At 40.9% G+C, this 15648-nt stretch overlaps 1 protein-coding gene across 5 annotated transcripts in view; it reads left to right on the top strand.

Annotated features, from left to right (window-relative positions):
• VMP1 (vacuole membrane protein 1) overlaps positions 1-15648 on the top strand; it is a 70962-nt gene that overhangs the window by 11489 nt on the left and 43825 nt on the right. For 4 of the 5 annotated variants that reach the window (XM_075168462.1, XM_075168459.1, XM_075168461.1 and 1 more), the window contains 2 exons: positions 2311-2401; positions 4624-4734. In XM_075168462.1, coding sequence (XP_075024563.1) covers positions 2311-2401; positions 4624-4734 — 202 coding nt within the window. The remainder of the gene's footprint in view (positions 1-2310; positions 2402-4623; positions 4735-15648) is intronic. The other variant, XM_075168463.1, reaches the window with a different exon arrangement.

Here is a 15648-nt window from a genome sequence, read left to right as displayed (position 1 = left end):
TCGCTTTCCCTGATGATTCACTTTAAAATTCTTCTTTCAGAAAACATATTTATTTTTGTACCTTAAAGGTGGCAACTGGAACATACCACACTTCTAGCTGTGTACTCAGACCTTCTGCCTAAATTACATAAGTGTAAATACAATAAGGTGTCAATGGAAGAAAATTGCAAACTTCCTTTCTGAAGAGTTGAATATTCCAATTTGAAGGAGTGTTTTGGGATCCTTAAGGAAGAGATACTGTACTTACAACTGCAGTGTTAAGTACCGATCTATTAATGTATGTGTTAGTATCACTGAATAATCTTCAAATAGCTCAGCTAGGGCAGGGTTCAGGATTACGTGGAACTTGCAGTGATGTTTATGACGCTGCAAAGAGGACTTTGCTTGTAAGCTACATGGTCCCTTTCACAGCAGGAAATGATTTATTAAAGCACTTTCCCTAAGCATTATTTACACGCTGGATAAAATGGACTTTTATTCCAGTTAAAAAATTTGTGAGTAGCCGTCCTAACATCCCCTACTAATGCTGAAATGCATAGATATTTCTTAACGCACTAGGCTTGAGAGGGTTTGGAGTGCCAAAAGGCAAACGTGGGTAAAATTGGCAACTGAAAAAGCCAAGAGTAGCAGCCATCCTAGTGCTTGTTTGGTAACTGGAATCTCTTGTGTTTGGGATTGAGTTTACATCATTTTCCCAGTCAGAAGATAGGCTCTAATATCCCCTTGGGTGATCCTAGCTGTTGGACTGCTCCTTTGCAGAGGGAGCTGAGATTGGTGATAATGGGCTATGTTCATTGACCCTTCTGGGCTAGGTTCGAGGTGCTGACACATAAGATCCATTGAGAGAAACTTCTGTTTTCCGTTTGGATCTTCTGAAATTATTTGTATGAAAAATACCAGGTTTACGTAGTGCAGTCTTAATCCCCTTTCACACCCCACCCTCCGTCCCCCCAAAATCTAACCCCAAAACCTACTTATTTTACTATGTGCATTCTTTCAACTAGCATTGGGAATTGTTTCTTTGAGAACTGTTTTATCGGGTGTTACATTAGCCGTTTCTGACAACCTCCAAGCGTTTATTTAAACCCAGCAAAAGTAACATTTGAGGTCTTATTTTGATCTGACTATTACCTGGCTTCCTAGACATCAAGTTCTGTTACAGATAGCACTGCATCCTCTATTGTGCAGCATATCTATGTTGTCTAGCACTAGCATGACAGTATCTTTACAGAAAATAACACTATTATAAGCTATCAAGTTGAAACCTCAGATTGACTCTTAATGATATCCTGTGTTCCACTTGAGTAAATTGTGATTTAAATTATGACAATCACAGGAAAATCCAATTCTCATACTAATATAAGCAGCACAAATTATTTTAAAATTAAAGGAAAGTTACAGTGACTTTTTTCAGTTTGCTTAATATGAAACATTTATGACTGTTTTCCTGTATTACACATCTCATATTTCTATCTTTTTCTGTCTAAATAGATAAGTTACAGTCATAGTTTGCTATTTCATGTCTGAGATTTTTAAGTGATGCTAGCACTTGCTTTTTTATATCATTAGGTGATAATATAATAGTGTTTCCGAGAAAATAATAAATGTATTTGCTAATCTACTGTGTGTGGCCACATACACATCAAGCAGAATGTGTATGTAAAACTAAACAGGCTCAAAAGTAATTGGGTATCAAATTATATTGGAAAACACTTTTCTCCACTTACTGTAGTAGCTTCCTAAAGCTTCATAATTAGCTAAAATGTATTTATTAAACTTTGAGCTGTTATGAGAGATACTAATTTCAATAGGTCAGGGGAACCAAAATAGCGTAAAGATTTGTTCCTCTTACTGTCACTGTGGTTCTACCCACCAGCACACAGTTTGAAATTAGCACTTCTGTATTCCACCCACAGCTCATCCCTTGCCCAGGGCCAGCACAGTGCCTGCTCTGCACTTTGCCTAACCATGGATGTTGTTGATGGCCCTGTGTTTGAGACTGTCTTGGCTGCAGAAGCTGCGTATTTGTTTTCAGATTGTGTTTCTTTTCTTGTTTTTCTTTATTTAAAAAAAAAAGCATGCATGGCTGAACTTTGATCTCACTTGACAGTGAAGTAGAAATTTTTCCATAAAGAATAAAGACTCCCCAGATATTTTCTTGGGAGGTTTATGCTTTTATAATAGCAAACTTTTCAGCTGCCATTGTCCCCGCTGACTACATCCACACAGACCCAGTCTACAGGGATAACTAAGTTACTTTGAAATGCATGCTCAATTATGAAAAACCCTAATTGCCATTTGTCTTTTAAGATTGTGGCATCGGCGAAGTATCTTGGTCTCTTTTTTACTGACGCTTGCAGTGCTTACAGCTACGTATTACATTGAAGGAACACATCAACAGGTATGAGGTTTTCGAGTTACTTTCCTTAGTGACTAATAAGTTCCTGTCCCTGTGCTAAAGTAGATGTACTGGGAATTGAATGGGGTCTTCATGAAATTGTAATGTATCTTTTGAACTGCTGCTCACTAAGGATATTTGTTTTTCACGTCATGACTCCTCTCTGTTGTGTGTGGATGAGCTGCGTTTTAGAGATGCAGCACGATCAGCTGTATCGTTTGATCTATTCTGTTGCATCTGTAGGTGTTCCACTTCTCATCTGTTCCTGAATAAGCACACCTCTGATGCTGCAGCACTCCTTCACATCTGCTGTTAACAAGCTTTTAATAGTGGTGTGAGCTCTTGAGATAAAATGTTAAACTGAGTCATGATAGAACTTCGTGGTTCCTGAGGAATGTTTCTTCTGCTGCTATGGAAGGGTCTCCTGACCCCTGTCCCATGCTAGGATAGGCACATATCTAGACATGAAATGGTTTCATGGTTCAAATCTGGTTCTGCAATGCTCCTTAGACCCCCATTGTTTTAAAATGGTTGCTTTAAAACCTTCTTTGTGCTTTGGAGTACGTGAAGACTGATGCTTTTGCATCACTTGAAGTGTAAGCCATTGCTTAAGCATAAGGTGATGGTGTTGTCTACGCTTCTCCCTTCCCCGTTTCTCCTTGAGTTTCAGATTTTCCCTGAGGGCAGACAGCCCTTTTAAACCGTGCAGAGCATTTCCTTGTGCAACCAAACCATCTTACCACTCTGACTCTGAAATCAGCGGGTTCCCAGTTTCAGAGAACTTGCTGACATCCATACTGCTATGGTGTGTCACTGGCTGCCTGAGGGATATGCAGGTCTGGAACTGGAGTCCTGGCTTCCCAGGACCGGTCTTGAAATGCAGTGAAATGAGTTGCTTCAGCTCATCGCATCCACCCTCACTCAATCCCATGCTTGAGACCTAAGCACTTGCATGCAGAGCAGGTTGGTAGATGATAAATTGGTGGCATGTTCCTGATGGACAAATACCTGCTGTCCTGGTTGGTGGCCTTGTCACCATGGCGGCCAGAGCGTGACACACTCAACATTTGCCACTAGATGGCTCTGCCAAACTGGTGTTGAGGCGCATGGCCCCTGAGCTGGCTGCTGGGACTCCTCTGCGCCAGGGCTCCGCAGAGCAGGGCTGCTCAAGGCTCCCTTCAGCCTGCTGGGAGCAAACCTGCGCCTCTGGGACTGGCGAGGGGAGCGTGACCTGCAGCGTCCAGCCGGTGCTTGGAGCTCTCCGTTCTGGGGGGTCTCAGTCATGTGTGCCAGCAGGTATCTGTCCATCCCCCTTCCTCCAGACCTCCTTCCCTGAAGCCCGGGTCCTGCTAGTGCCTCTATCTATCTCTGTGTACCGTCAATGTATGCTTGAATATGAGCCACTTTCTTCTGAAAGCATACTCAGAATAGCGAAGTATATTTGTGATTTTCACTTGCCGTTTTCAAGACTTTTTTCCACCCTGGCAGGTTGAAGGCTGGTTAAGACTGGTAAACTTCATCTTGGTGCTGTTGGTCCATGGATGGTATAAAATGGCACCTCTTCTCGGGGCTGTGGTACAGACAAGTTGATGGCCTGGCTCATCCTCTTAGTGTTGCTGTCATGGCAGTGAGAGGGAGATACTGCTTCCCGTTTCCCCAGTGTACTTTTTATGGACTTTTTATGTCCAGAATTTGCTGTGACTTTCTCATATCCCCTCACTTATATGTGCAACACACAACCAACATTTTAATCTTTTCTTAAAAGTAACAAACCTGGTTACTCACTGGTCCAAGATAAAGCATTCAACAGACTAACTGAGAGTGCAGCTAATTCTATTCCTTTATTTAATCTGTTCAGGCAATTCCCTGAGCTATCTGCTCGCTGCTTGGGCTCAAGTAGACACTGTCTGGGGCTTGCTGCTCACTGCTCACACCTAGTATGCCTGTTCTGGATTTCACCCCCCTACTATTGAACCTGAATTTTTCATCTATCTCCTTGGAAACTTGCTGATGCTAAGGCACGTGGGCTTTTCTTTTGAAAGTGCGCTATTTTCTGTACATGTCTGTGCTGTAATTGTAATAAATTGCAAATAGAAGTATCTAGGATTCTATTTCAGTTATTGTAATCCAGATAACTATCTGCATTAGTTTGTAGCTTTAACTTTCTCCCCTAGGAGATATCACCATTCTTGGTTTTTTTCTCTTTTGTGACTTTTCTTTTTCAGTATGTGCGGTATATGGAGAAAAAGTTCTTCTGGTGTGCCTACTGGGTAGGATTAGGCATTCTGTCCTCTGTTGGACTTGGAACAGGTCTCCACACCTTTCTGCTCTATTTGGTAAGGATATTTCCATACCGTGTTCTTTCTGAATCGAGTATTTAAATTGTTGCATATTTTTAAATATGTGAATAAAGAATATTCCCTAAATCCTAAATGTTAGGTACTTCTGAAGGAAAAGAAATACTCAGTGTTATGCTTCTGGGCTCTAGTGAATGCTATTCATGTTCTATACTGTATAACCTTGTATTGTAGTTTGTATGCTGTATGTTTGTTGAACTGTAGATATTAGCCTGCTGTTAATCCTCACTTCGAAACAAGTCAAAATCTGCAAGCTCTATGCTCTAATTTCCTAATTTAAAGGAAACGTTTTCTAGTGTGTGCAGCTCGAATGTTTTCATTTAAAATTTTTCAGCATACTCTTTTTTAGTAGCTTAAAATGATCATTTTTCTAGCTGAAACTGCTGAAATAGGCAGCTATTTTAAAGTTCAGCCTGTATTAATTTTGCTTTGAAAATAATAGCACGAAAAATGTTTGTCTTCAAAGATAAAATAATATCTGTTCTGAAAATTTGTATGTTGTTGTTTATCTCAACTTAGCTAGGAAAGTTAGGGAAATGTTTGGGTGTGTTTTGCTTTTGGCCATTGGATTAGTTCCTTGTTTATGAAACCACTGTCCTGGATTTAAGAAAAGGATTCATGGCCACAAAATAATTAAAACCAGTTTATGCAACAAATGTCATCTTGTATTTGGAACAATTACAGATGTTTACTTTCAGAACTGCTTTAATCATTAACAATAACACAGAAAACGCTACAAGAAACAAGAAACTCATGCTTTTCCACACAGCAGGGCAATGCCTGTTAGATCGAATGGCATCTGTACGGGCTGCATTTGCAGTACTGTTGGACTTACTCTAGTGTAGCTTCTCTCCTAAAGACTGTGGAGGCAGAAAGTACAGGAGAAAGGAAAGCATTGCTGAACAGAAACAAGTTTATGCATGCACAGCCTTCTAGACAAAAATATTGCTGTCAGTCTAAGTGATTGGAAGTGGAAATTGAGTAAAGCTGATGAACAGAGTATCTAAACATTTTTACGTAACACTGGATAGTGCTTAGACAGCAGTGGATTGACAATGTACAGATCTTTCTGACTTGGAGAGACGATGCTGTTAATAGCGTAGGCACAGTAAGACGCATGGGCTGGACAGAGGGAGAATCAATTGAAATCATCAGTCCTGAACTGAAGCGGAGAGGCAAACCAGCATCGAGTGATGCATGAGGTGGAGTCAAGCTCACAAAATCAGCTCGCTTTGGGTTCTCTGCCAGCCTACGGTGAGAGTGAAAATGCAGCAAGATGCAGCTATTCAGCAGGACAAAGAGAGGAAGGGAAAGGAAAGCAATTCCAGGTTTGCCGCAGAAATCAGTTGGTCATGATTTAAATCAGCAAGTAGGAAACAGTTTAAATGATAGATTTTAAACTTGTTCTGCTTTTTATATATTTTCTTAGGCTATCAACCAGTAAGAGTCAACTTAAGATTTCTTCTAACCAAAGATTTCACGTATTTAGACATACTCTTTGAAGCAGTTTGGAGAGCTTATCATACAGTTCCTAATCTTAATTTTTACACATTGTGTCAGAAATCTAGTAAATAAGAAATGTTATGGCACCATTTCTAAACTGTATTTGAAACTGGGTAGTGTTTCTTTGCTGTGCATTGATCTGACACAGGGTAGCAAGAGTGCTGTCATTTTATTCTCTAGGCCACTCCAAGATGATTTTGTCACATAACGACGTCTTCATAAGACAGCACCACTTCATTTCTAAAAGAAAGTGGAACGAATTGACCTGTATTTTACTCTGTATTTAAAAATCCAGGTGTTTAAATAGTTCTAAATTACTTTAATCGAAAACAAATTAAATTTCATAACATATCACTTACATTTTCCTGTGGCATATGCGAACCTAGTGGATATGTTTAGGCCATGACCGGAGCTGACATTAAAGTAATGTATATACAAAATGTAACTTCACTATTGGCTTATCAGTATAACTTATGGTGGGTGTATAGGAGGTGAACAGCCTTCCAAAGATTACAGGGAGGTCCATCACTTAGGAAAAAAAATTTAGTTTAATATTGTTAGCGAAGGTATTTATTGCAGATGTAGTGAAGGTATTTATTTGCAATGTAAGAGGCAAGGTTTCATATAACTTTGCTGGGGGGAAAAACCAGACAAAATAGATCGCACGGAATAATTAGAAGGTTGTTATAGAATAAAATGTAATAAAACATCAACATCTAATGTGTAACACTACAGGAGAAATACTTGTTTGCTTTAAATGTGTAAGGCAGATAAGCTTGTTTCTATTACACTGACGGAATTCCACAAAGGCAGTGAGTGTGGGAAGAACGAGAAGCAAGGATTCATTTTCCTCTTTTCTCCTATGCAAGATTTAGTGATTAGCATGGACTGTAAATTCAGGACAATTACACTTACTGGGCAATTGAATGCTTGTCTGAACACAGAGTGGTTCAAAATCTGGTGGAATATATCGGGCTTTGTAGCCACTAGATGGCAGTGGGAGTGTAAAAACACAAGTTTATTCCCCTAACAGTGTGTTGCCATTTTAAGTACCCGAACTGCTAATATTCTTGCCAATACAGCTATATCAGCGATATGTGTATGTAATAAGCTATCAGTGTAGTAATACACTTCTTAATATCGCCTCGGTTTGAGCCTACACCTTGTGTGAAAGGGAACACAGAGTACTAACTGAAGACGGTGCAACTTTTAGGGGTAGATTGTTTCAGAATAGTATTCTGGATTTAACCCATCTGGAAACAATGCAATTAGGAGCTCCAGCTTTCAAAAGGAGGAGTTTTAAACTATTTTGCTTTGTCAGTTGTGCAGCAGTTGCCTCTAAAAGTAGAAATATGATAGGTTAAGCGGGGAACTCGCTATGTTAACTTTTACTTTACTGTATATCTAATTTTCATGTTCCATATACTTCAATTATATTTCTTCATTATGGTAAAACTTACTCTCCTATTGATTCAAAGAAATGAAAAGTTACAAAACAGTAAATCCTCTTCTGCTTTAGTGCCTGGATTTGCTGGCAATAGAGAATAGACTCAGTAAGTGTTTTAAAATTGCTTTTAATTAATTGCTCATTTAAAATCTGAATGTACAGTGAGATTGTTGGGAATGCAATTACATGCTTAGAGAACAATGCTCTTGGGCCCACCCATGCGCTGCTGAGCTCTTGTTGATGCTTGCAGTATTGTCTCTGCCATTAAGGGCCGAGGGGTAGGAATTGATGGCATGTAGGCACCTGTTCAGACAGTGCGCCTGAACTTCTTCAGCTGTGACACAGGTGCATCTTTTTTAAATATAGCCCTCCATTTACTGCATACAACTGTTTTCATATCAAATTGTTCATAAGCACAGCCCATTAGGTGGGGAAATCATAGAAATATGAATGACTCTGGATGTTTGCTTTCCCTGGCCTGGTTAGCTGTTTTTCCAGTGTTGAAAACCGTCATTTGTCTGGATTCTTCAGAGCATCTCTCACCAGCCGCTTTTTGGGGCGGCATGAATTCAAGTGCCAGGAGAGATCCTGGGGTAAGCTGAGAAGAGAGTACTTGGAAACGGTTTGCTTAAAGTAGATTTTACAGTCTAAAGCAGTCTCAGTTTGGGGGGAAGTTGCTGCCCCTGGTTAGTATCGGTTCACATCTGATTTGGATTTTCTTGGTCACCAGCACGTTCTTGCTGCAAACATCTCGGTCTAGGAGGGAGAGGTCAATTCTGTTAGTTTGATAATAGGCTTTTTATTGCTAGTTCTGTGATTCAAGAAACTTCTATATATTATAAAGGGTCTGAACATTGTTTGCTGCATTGGTTCCTAGTTTAATGCTGCTTCCTTAGTTGTAGCCAGCAGTAAATGTAAAATTTGACATGGCTTTTTGGGAAGCGATTCTCGTGCTGCAAATTGGCACTGAGCTAAGCGCTGGCACAGAGCAGATCTTCAACGCAGAAATAGGGAAGCAGGCCACTCTTCCAAGAATCCTTTTTATTCTGACACTTTCAAAACAAGTCTGCTGGCTTATTTTCCCAAAGTCCATTAAAGGTTTTTCACAATTCTTTAAAAACAACACTTTAAAAATAGTAATCATGATGTGGTTCTGTAGGAAATAAAACTATTATGATTAATGACTCTAAATACTGTTTTTAGCAGCACACAGCTTTTTTTCTTAGCCCTGAAATGTTTTCTCTTCTATTGGTGGTATATTAAAATATAAATGACACGAATCACCTAATTACCGAAAGAAGATGACTGAGGGTAACTCGGCAGGAATTCCTTGCGTTTGTACATCTCGGAGAGGTCTGTTTGCTGCCGCAACACGAAAGGAATGAGCTGCCGGTGGGCAGGGGGCTCGGGGGAGCGGGGGACACTAGGTGGAGCGCTTGGTTGGGACCGCGCTGCCAGTGCCATCGTCAGGCAACGCTCTGCCTCGTGATTTGGTTTCAGTTCAGCTCTGGCAAATGGATTGCAAAAGATGCGGCCGAGGCAAAAATACCAGCTTAGAATTAATGCCTATCAAAAAGTCTTCCGGGAGAAGCGGAGGATAAATGTCCCCTCTGTGGATGGTCTGTGATAATCTGTAATGGTGGGGGATGAATGGAAGCGAATTCCTTACAGGTCAAAAGTGCAGAGCGAGCTTCGGCTGTTTGCATTTGTTTGTGTGTTTGTTTCTTAAATATGGATCTCTGCTTGCTTGCTGACAGAGCCAAGTGGAGCAACTGCTGAAAAGGTTTTCACTGGTGGCCGGGTTGGGACTAGCACAAACAGGAAACGCGAGGTACAATAGGAATGTTTTGTGCGCGGAGGTCGCACAAGAGTTCCAATTTTTTCAGAACTGTAGTATGTGGGTTTGTCACTTAATTCTTGCTGGGGTGTTCTGTAGCAGAGGGGAAGAGAGCACGGCAATAATCTCAGGCCATGAAAAGGAACAGAACGCTGCCTTTAAAGAGAAGTGAGTTGAAAAGACAGTGTCCTTATTGACAGTGCTGGCTTTAGAGAGCCAGTTTGAGTTTATCTGGGCTTGAGGGTTCAATATCTCGCTTTTGTTCTGAATTGGTTCCAGGGTTTGGCTTTGGTGAGGGGTCACATTCTGGCCTCTTGAAAGTGTGGTAGTTAGCAGCTGAAATGAGTCGTGTTTTGGCCCTATCTGAACTGGTTTAGGTTAGAATCTGAAGATTTAAAATCCAGATACCTTGTGCAAGAATGAGCCCATTAGCTTTTAAAAAAAAAGTTGTTGGTGTAAATAATTAAAAAAAACCCACCACCAACAAAAAACACACAAATAAAAAAACCTTTTCCTGCCCGGACTACTGAAAACTTTTAAAAATCAAACTTAATTCCTTTTAATTATCCGGTTCCAGGAGCTGAGCTTGTAAGGAGACTCATGATAAAATTACTAAAGTGCTTCTAAAAAGAAAAGCTCACAAAACAGGGCTTACTCCACTTTATGAAGTAGACAGAATAATTTGGAAATCCACAGAACTTACTCTCATTTTTTTCAGGAGTATTTTCATAGTGATTGTCAACTTCAGGAGAAGTTTTGCTCTACCAATGTGGATCATTCAAAAGTAGTGTGAATAACCCAGAAGACTATGGGTTCTGTGTGTAAAGGAAAAAGTGAGAAACAAAAGCTGAGCTGCCTCAGCAAGGTGGGAGGGCGCAAGAGTGCTCCCCTTCCCAGCACTGAATTATTTTTGTTAAGTCAGGTGTTCATTTTCAGTCCATACTGTTCTTCAATTCACATGTCAACTTGCAAGCCTAAAACAAATGAAATAAAAAATGGTTCTGTCTAATATCTGTGCTCAGGTTACTGCTATTGACTTGTTAAGGTAGTTGAAAGAAAAATACATGGTGGGTGCAGAAGACAGAAATTAATTCTGAAGTAAGTTGAAATGGATCTTGTTTGTGTGAGGGTTGTTTGTGACTCTTATTCTCTCATTTGTTTCCTTCATGCCTTTAAACCTACTTCCTCCAGCTGTCCTAAGCTTTTTACAATGAACTGAAACATCCTGGAATACTTGAATCAACATATAACTTTAAAAAAAAAAAAAATCACTTTTGCTAACCATTTCTTGACGGGAACTCCTGCTTACAGCTCACACGGGCTCTGTTCTGCTTGAAACTGCAGCATTGATATTAATAATGCACTGATGAACTGGAAGGGTCCAATGAATTAAACTGGACACCGCTGCCAGGTTAGTTGTGTAACCTGGGTGTATCTTAAACGGATTTAAAAAACCTGAGATTAAAAATGGTATTTTCAAGGAGAGAAATGTTCATCTGGAGTCTTAATCTCTGTAAGTGCACCCACTGTTGTTGTATGTGGCAGATATCAATAGATACCTGCAGAGAATAAAATCAGCGCCTCTGGTTTGGATTATGCTGTGGAAGAACGATCCCTTCCACCGCTGCAGCTCGGTCTGAGAGATTGCGGGCCGAGCCCCGAGGCCCCGGTCTGGTGCGTTAATGTGAGCTGAAACTGATGGTGGTTTAAGTTCTGCTGGGCGCGAGCCTGGCAACTACCAAGCAGACTCTGCTGGTCCCGCTGTCCTGCTCCGAGGGTAGTAACCTCTGGCGTAGGGGCTGGTGGAACAGCTGGAAGCAATAACCTCCCGAATTGCCCCACCGTAACTTGCAGGACCTCATGAGTCAGAGCCCGAAATGGCGTGACTGCGAGTTCCATATATGGCCTCCAGTGCTGCTGAAAGTCGTCTACGTCAGGGTCTGGACAGTTTATCTAAAGCTGGAACTGTGGCAATAAACAGCTATTGAAGTGCCTCCATCTGTGCAGGATTAGCTACCTTTCTTCGACTTTTCAGAAGTCCGCAAAATATTGATGTCATGTTAATATTTAAGCTATACTGAGCGTCTTGGCCAGCCATAGTGGTTTGAACTTGCACCAAGCTGAGGAGTTAATAAGATGATCGGTACACCCTTTTCTTCTTTTTGAAGGTTGATGGACTTTACCTTTTAGATGCTGATGCCTTGTTTTCGTTATCTGCTCTCAACTTCCTCGTCACTGGTTCTGTGTCTCATAACTCTGCTGGGAGGTCACGTTGTGCTTTCTCCTCATTTGCTCCCTTGGAGTCTCTGCGCTTTTTTTTTTGTTGGTTGGTTTGGTTTTTTTTTTATGCACAGCCTGAACTTTATACTTTTCATGTCACTGCTTCCTTGAACAGGCTGGAAATAATGATAACAGCGCAAGACGATCTCTAATTGGAGACGTTGAAGCCAATCATCACAGCTAGTGTCAATTTGAATAGATGCTGTGATTTATTCTTCAGAAATAATAAGTGGGTGGCTAGGGAAGGGCAAAGAGAGAATGCTGACAGATTATTTTTGTTTTCTGTCAGCACCAGAGTATAAACTTGGATTCTTCCAATTGTGCCTTTCCCTGACATGAGTCTGTTTGCCCCTATAGAAAGTAGCGTGGGCACAGCCTTACAAAACGTCTCCTTTTCATGTTACTCCTCAAAGTAGGAACGTGGTGCTGTTATGCATGCAGTGGTACCACGTGCCTGCTCCCTCGGTGGTTCTTGTTCAGTCATATTCGGAGCTTGTGGCTCATCGTTTGGAATTTCCATCAGCTTTGCGCTGTGGGGCAAGGCTTGACTGAAGTGGGAATAGAAACTTGCTAACAGACACATGATTGTAAAATTAATATATTGCATGAAATGCCGTGACAGTCTGCCAAAGCTAGCCCTGACTGCTTGATGGATGTTTGTGTCACTTGCGGATGCTCTAGGTACGGGATCCTTCTTCGTTCTGAGCCCCGTTTTACAGCCAGTACTGCATACCAGACATTATATAAAATCACGAGACGTTTTAATCTTGTAACACAGACAGACAGACTAGATTGACATATTTACGTGCCACCTCCAGATCAAGCTTTTCCCTCTTAATCACAGAGCGGTTTTCTTTGTGGGTAGTTGTCCACTGCTCTTGAAGATAAAAAAGATGCTGTAACTTGGTGTTACTTTCTTGAGAGGTATAATGACTTCATAGATAAGTATGAGATGAGTCGCAGCCTGGGGCAACACTTGCAGGATGTTTCCCATGAGAAGCAAGCTTTTGTTTTTCCAATTTATCTTAATCAAATATAGCATGACATGTTTCCCCCCTGTGGAAGGGCTGAGTCTTGAACCCAGTTTGAAAAGCAGTGTATCCATGGAGGAAAACAGATTTTTAGTGCATTAAGTTCAGCAATGAGTTCACTGTAATATTTTTCTTGCTGGCAGACATATCACTTTTCTTTGTGAAATGTTTCTAAATTAGAGACAGTCTAAAATTTTATCTTCCCTAAAAATAAAAGGTTAAAATTAGATGTAGTTGTTCTTGTGCTTGTGTCACTTCAGCAGGGTGGCTGTTCTGTGAAGGGGCACGTGAGAAACCAACATTTGTTACGGAATTTGTTTGCAGCTTTAATTGTGTTCACAGTCTAGGTGCACAGAATGATTAATAATGTGAAAATATGATTCATTTTTAATTGGATACTCAGTCATTTTTCCTTACAGTAAAGACTTTTCTGTTTTAAGTATTATACATATCAGCATGCTTTTAAGGATTTTAACTTCCTGATTTTTTTTTTTCATGTGCCTGCTCTGTCTTTCCACTCGCACTGATGAATTTCCAAGCATAATTTATAGATAAAAATATTGTACTTTCTAGAAATTTCATAATACAGCATTCAAACGAACTTATTTCTAAGGAGTAGCAATGTCTATTTTAACTTGGGTGCCTTCAATCACTGAGCTAAAACTTCTCTGAAGGCCTGTGAGTTCAAGAGTTCGAGGTTACCTTCTATGAGACATTCGGGTTATATAGCTAGGGATTTCCAAACTCCCCTAAATTACTGTTGCTAAAAAATAGATTTATGTTGAGTTGATCTTGATGACCAGATCTTGTCTTGTTTGATTTGTAAATTGTACAGATATTTCTAACAAATCGCATTCCAGCCTAACCACAGGCTCCTTCTGGTCGTCAGTAGTGGCAAGCGAATGTTTCTCGCCCGAGTCAGCAGAATGTTTCTCAATTTCTTCTCTGTTAGCCCTTGTTAGTGCCTCCTGCAATTAAAAAAAAAAAAAAAAAAAAAAATCATTGGAAGAGGGTGAGGGAAAGACAGTTGGTGTTCAGGATCTTACATGCCTTGAATTTCAGCGAGTCTTCCTGGTTTGGCAAGCAGCGTGTCTACTAAATCGCCTGGTTTTAGTATTTGTTGTCTGGTACAACAGTTTTGCAAATGCCCTTTTCAAAGGTGGAGCTGCAGTTAGGGTCAAAGAGGGGATATCTTCGGAGTTTTCCTAAAGTGTTGAAATAAACTGAGCTATTGCAGAGAGGCAAAACGCTCCGAGTATTTACTGCGGCCCCACGCGGAGAAGGAGGAGGAGAGGGTGGAGGAGGTATTATTTGTGAAGAGGATTAAAAAATTGTATGAGAATTAATCCTTCTGGCACAGGGAGGAGTATAAAGAAAACATCGGAGTGTATGTTAACTGGGATTTTCCAAAGGTGGCACCTAAAGCTCGTTTGAAGTTGGTTCCCTGTTCCATTGAGAGTTAATTGCTATTTAATTTAGCTGTTGCTAAATAGAAATATTTATTTATTTATTATAATTACTGCTAAATATAAAGCAAAATGGCACCTTCTTATGAAACATCCAGTGACCCTCCCACTCTTCCTCCCCCCGCATTGCAACCAAGGTCCTGTTTAGCCAACCATTGTTTTGAGGTGCTTGGTAACCATGGCTTTGTGAAAGTATAATGCTCTATGTAAGCTCTCAGGGCTGAGCTAGAACAAAAGCAGATGTCAGAGATGTTGCACGCAGCCTGCCAAGCCCTGAGACGTTGTCCATTTGACTAGCAGGGCAGCTGGGCTCCGCTGCCAGAGGAGGACACAGGATTGTTCTGCTTTCCTTTGGCTTGCGCCGAGTTCCAATACTCCACACTTCATCACTCTAAATGAACTGTTTATGCTTTATTTCTTATTCCAGTTAAAATGTGGCTTCTGTGGGTTCCATAACTCCAACTTTTTTCCATTATAGAATTGTTTACATTACAGTGGAAGAATTATGTTCAATTGGCGTAGTCTTCAGGTGGCTCACTGGCCGTTTGCAGCTGCTTTGTGAAATGCCTTTTTTTCCATTGGCTACTTCTTGTAAAATTTTTCCTTTTGCAGACATTCGTTGAGACTGGGAGAGCTCTTTTAACAGGAGGCAATGTTTTGAGGCCGTTAAGCCATTTCAAGGATGGCAACTCTGTTGAGAGAAGCTGTTCATGGCAAGAAGCTCCTGCAGCAGCCTCCTGTTAGGCATTTGGTCGTTGCTTGCTCTCCTGAGATTGTACGGTCGTCTTTACACACTTGTGTGCAGTTTGAGAGGAACTGGTAATGCGATCACTGAAACCTTGCAAGGGGTTGGGGGCCTCGCTATAGTAGCGATTAAATTTGTCTCTTACTGTTATAAAACTGAAACTAACAGTCTCCCGTCACAGCTGGCTGTAGTGATGCTGTAGTGTGGCGCGTCTTCCAAATTTTGTGGAACTGAAAATCGTACTTCTTGGTTCACACACCGTATCTCACTGCCGTGGCAACAGCCTTACCTGTACTCTCAGGGGAACGTAGGAAGTGGTCATTTACAACTCAAGTACGTGGGGATTTCCTCCATGCAAATTTGCATGAGGAAGAGAAGAGAATTTTATTGCAGACTTCTGCAGGTGAAAACTATTAATTTAAGGAAGATGGCCTGAGACCTTTTTTTGTCCCAAGGTAGCTGTCGGATTGGGGAGAGGCAAGCAGGGGGTGGGATTAAATTCCCCAAGTTTTGGAGTGTGGTGGAGGAGGAGGTTCCCAGGTTTGCCATAAATGTGCTTTACAATTTTAGGAAAGTTTCAACTC

The sequence above is a fragment of the Calonectris borealis genome, chromosome 19 (assembly GCF_964195595.1).
Source record: "Calonectris borealis chromosome 19, bCalBor7.hap1.2, whole genome shotgun sequence".
Taxonomy (NCBI): domain Eukaryota; kingdom Metazoa; phylum Chordata; class Aves; order Procellariiformes; family Procellariidae; genus Calonectris; species Calonectris borealis.
Note: the sequence above shows the minus strand (reverse complement) of the source record. Positions and strands in the feature narration are given on the sequence as shown.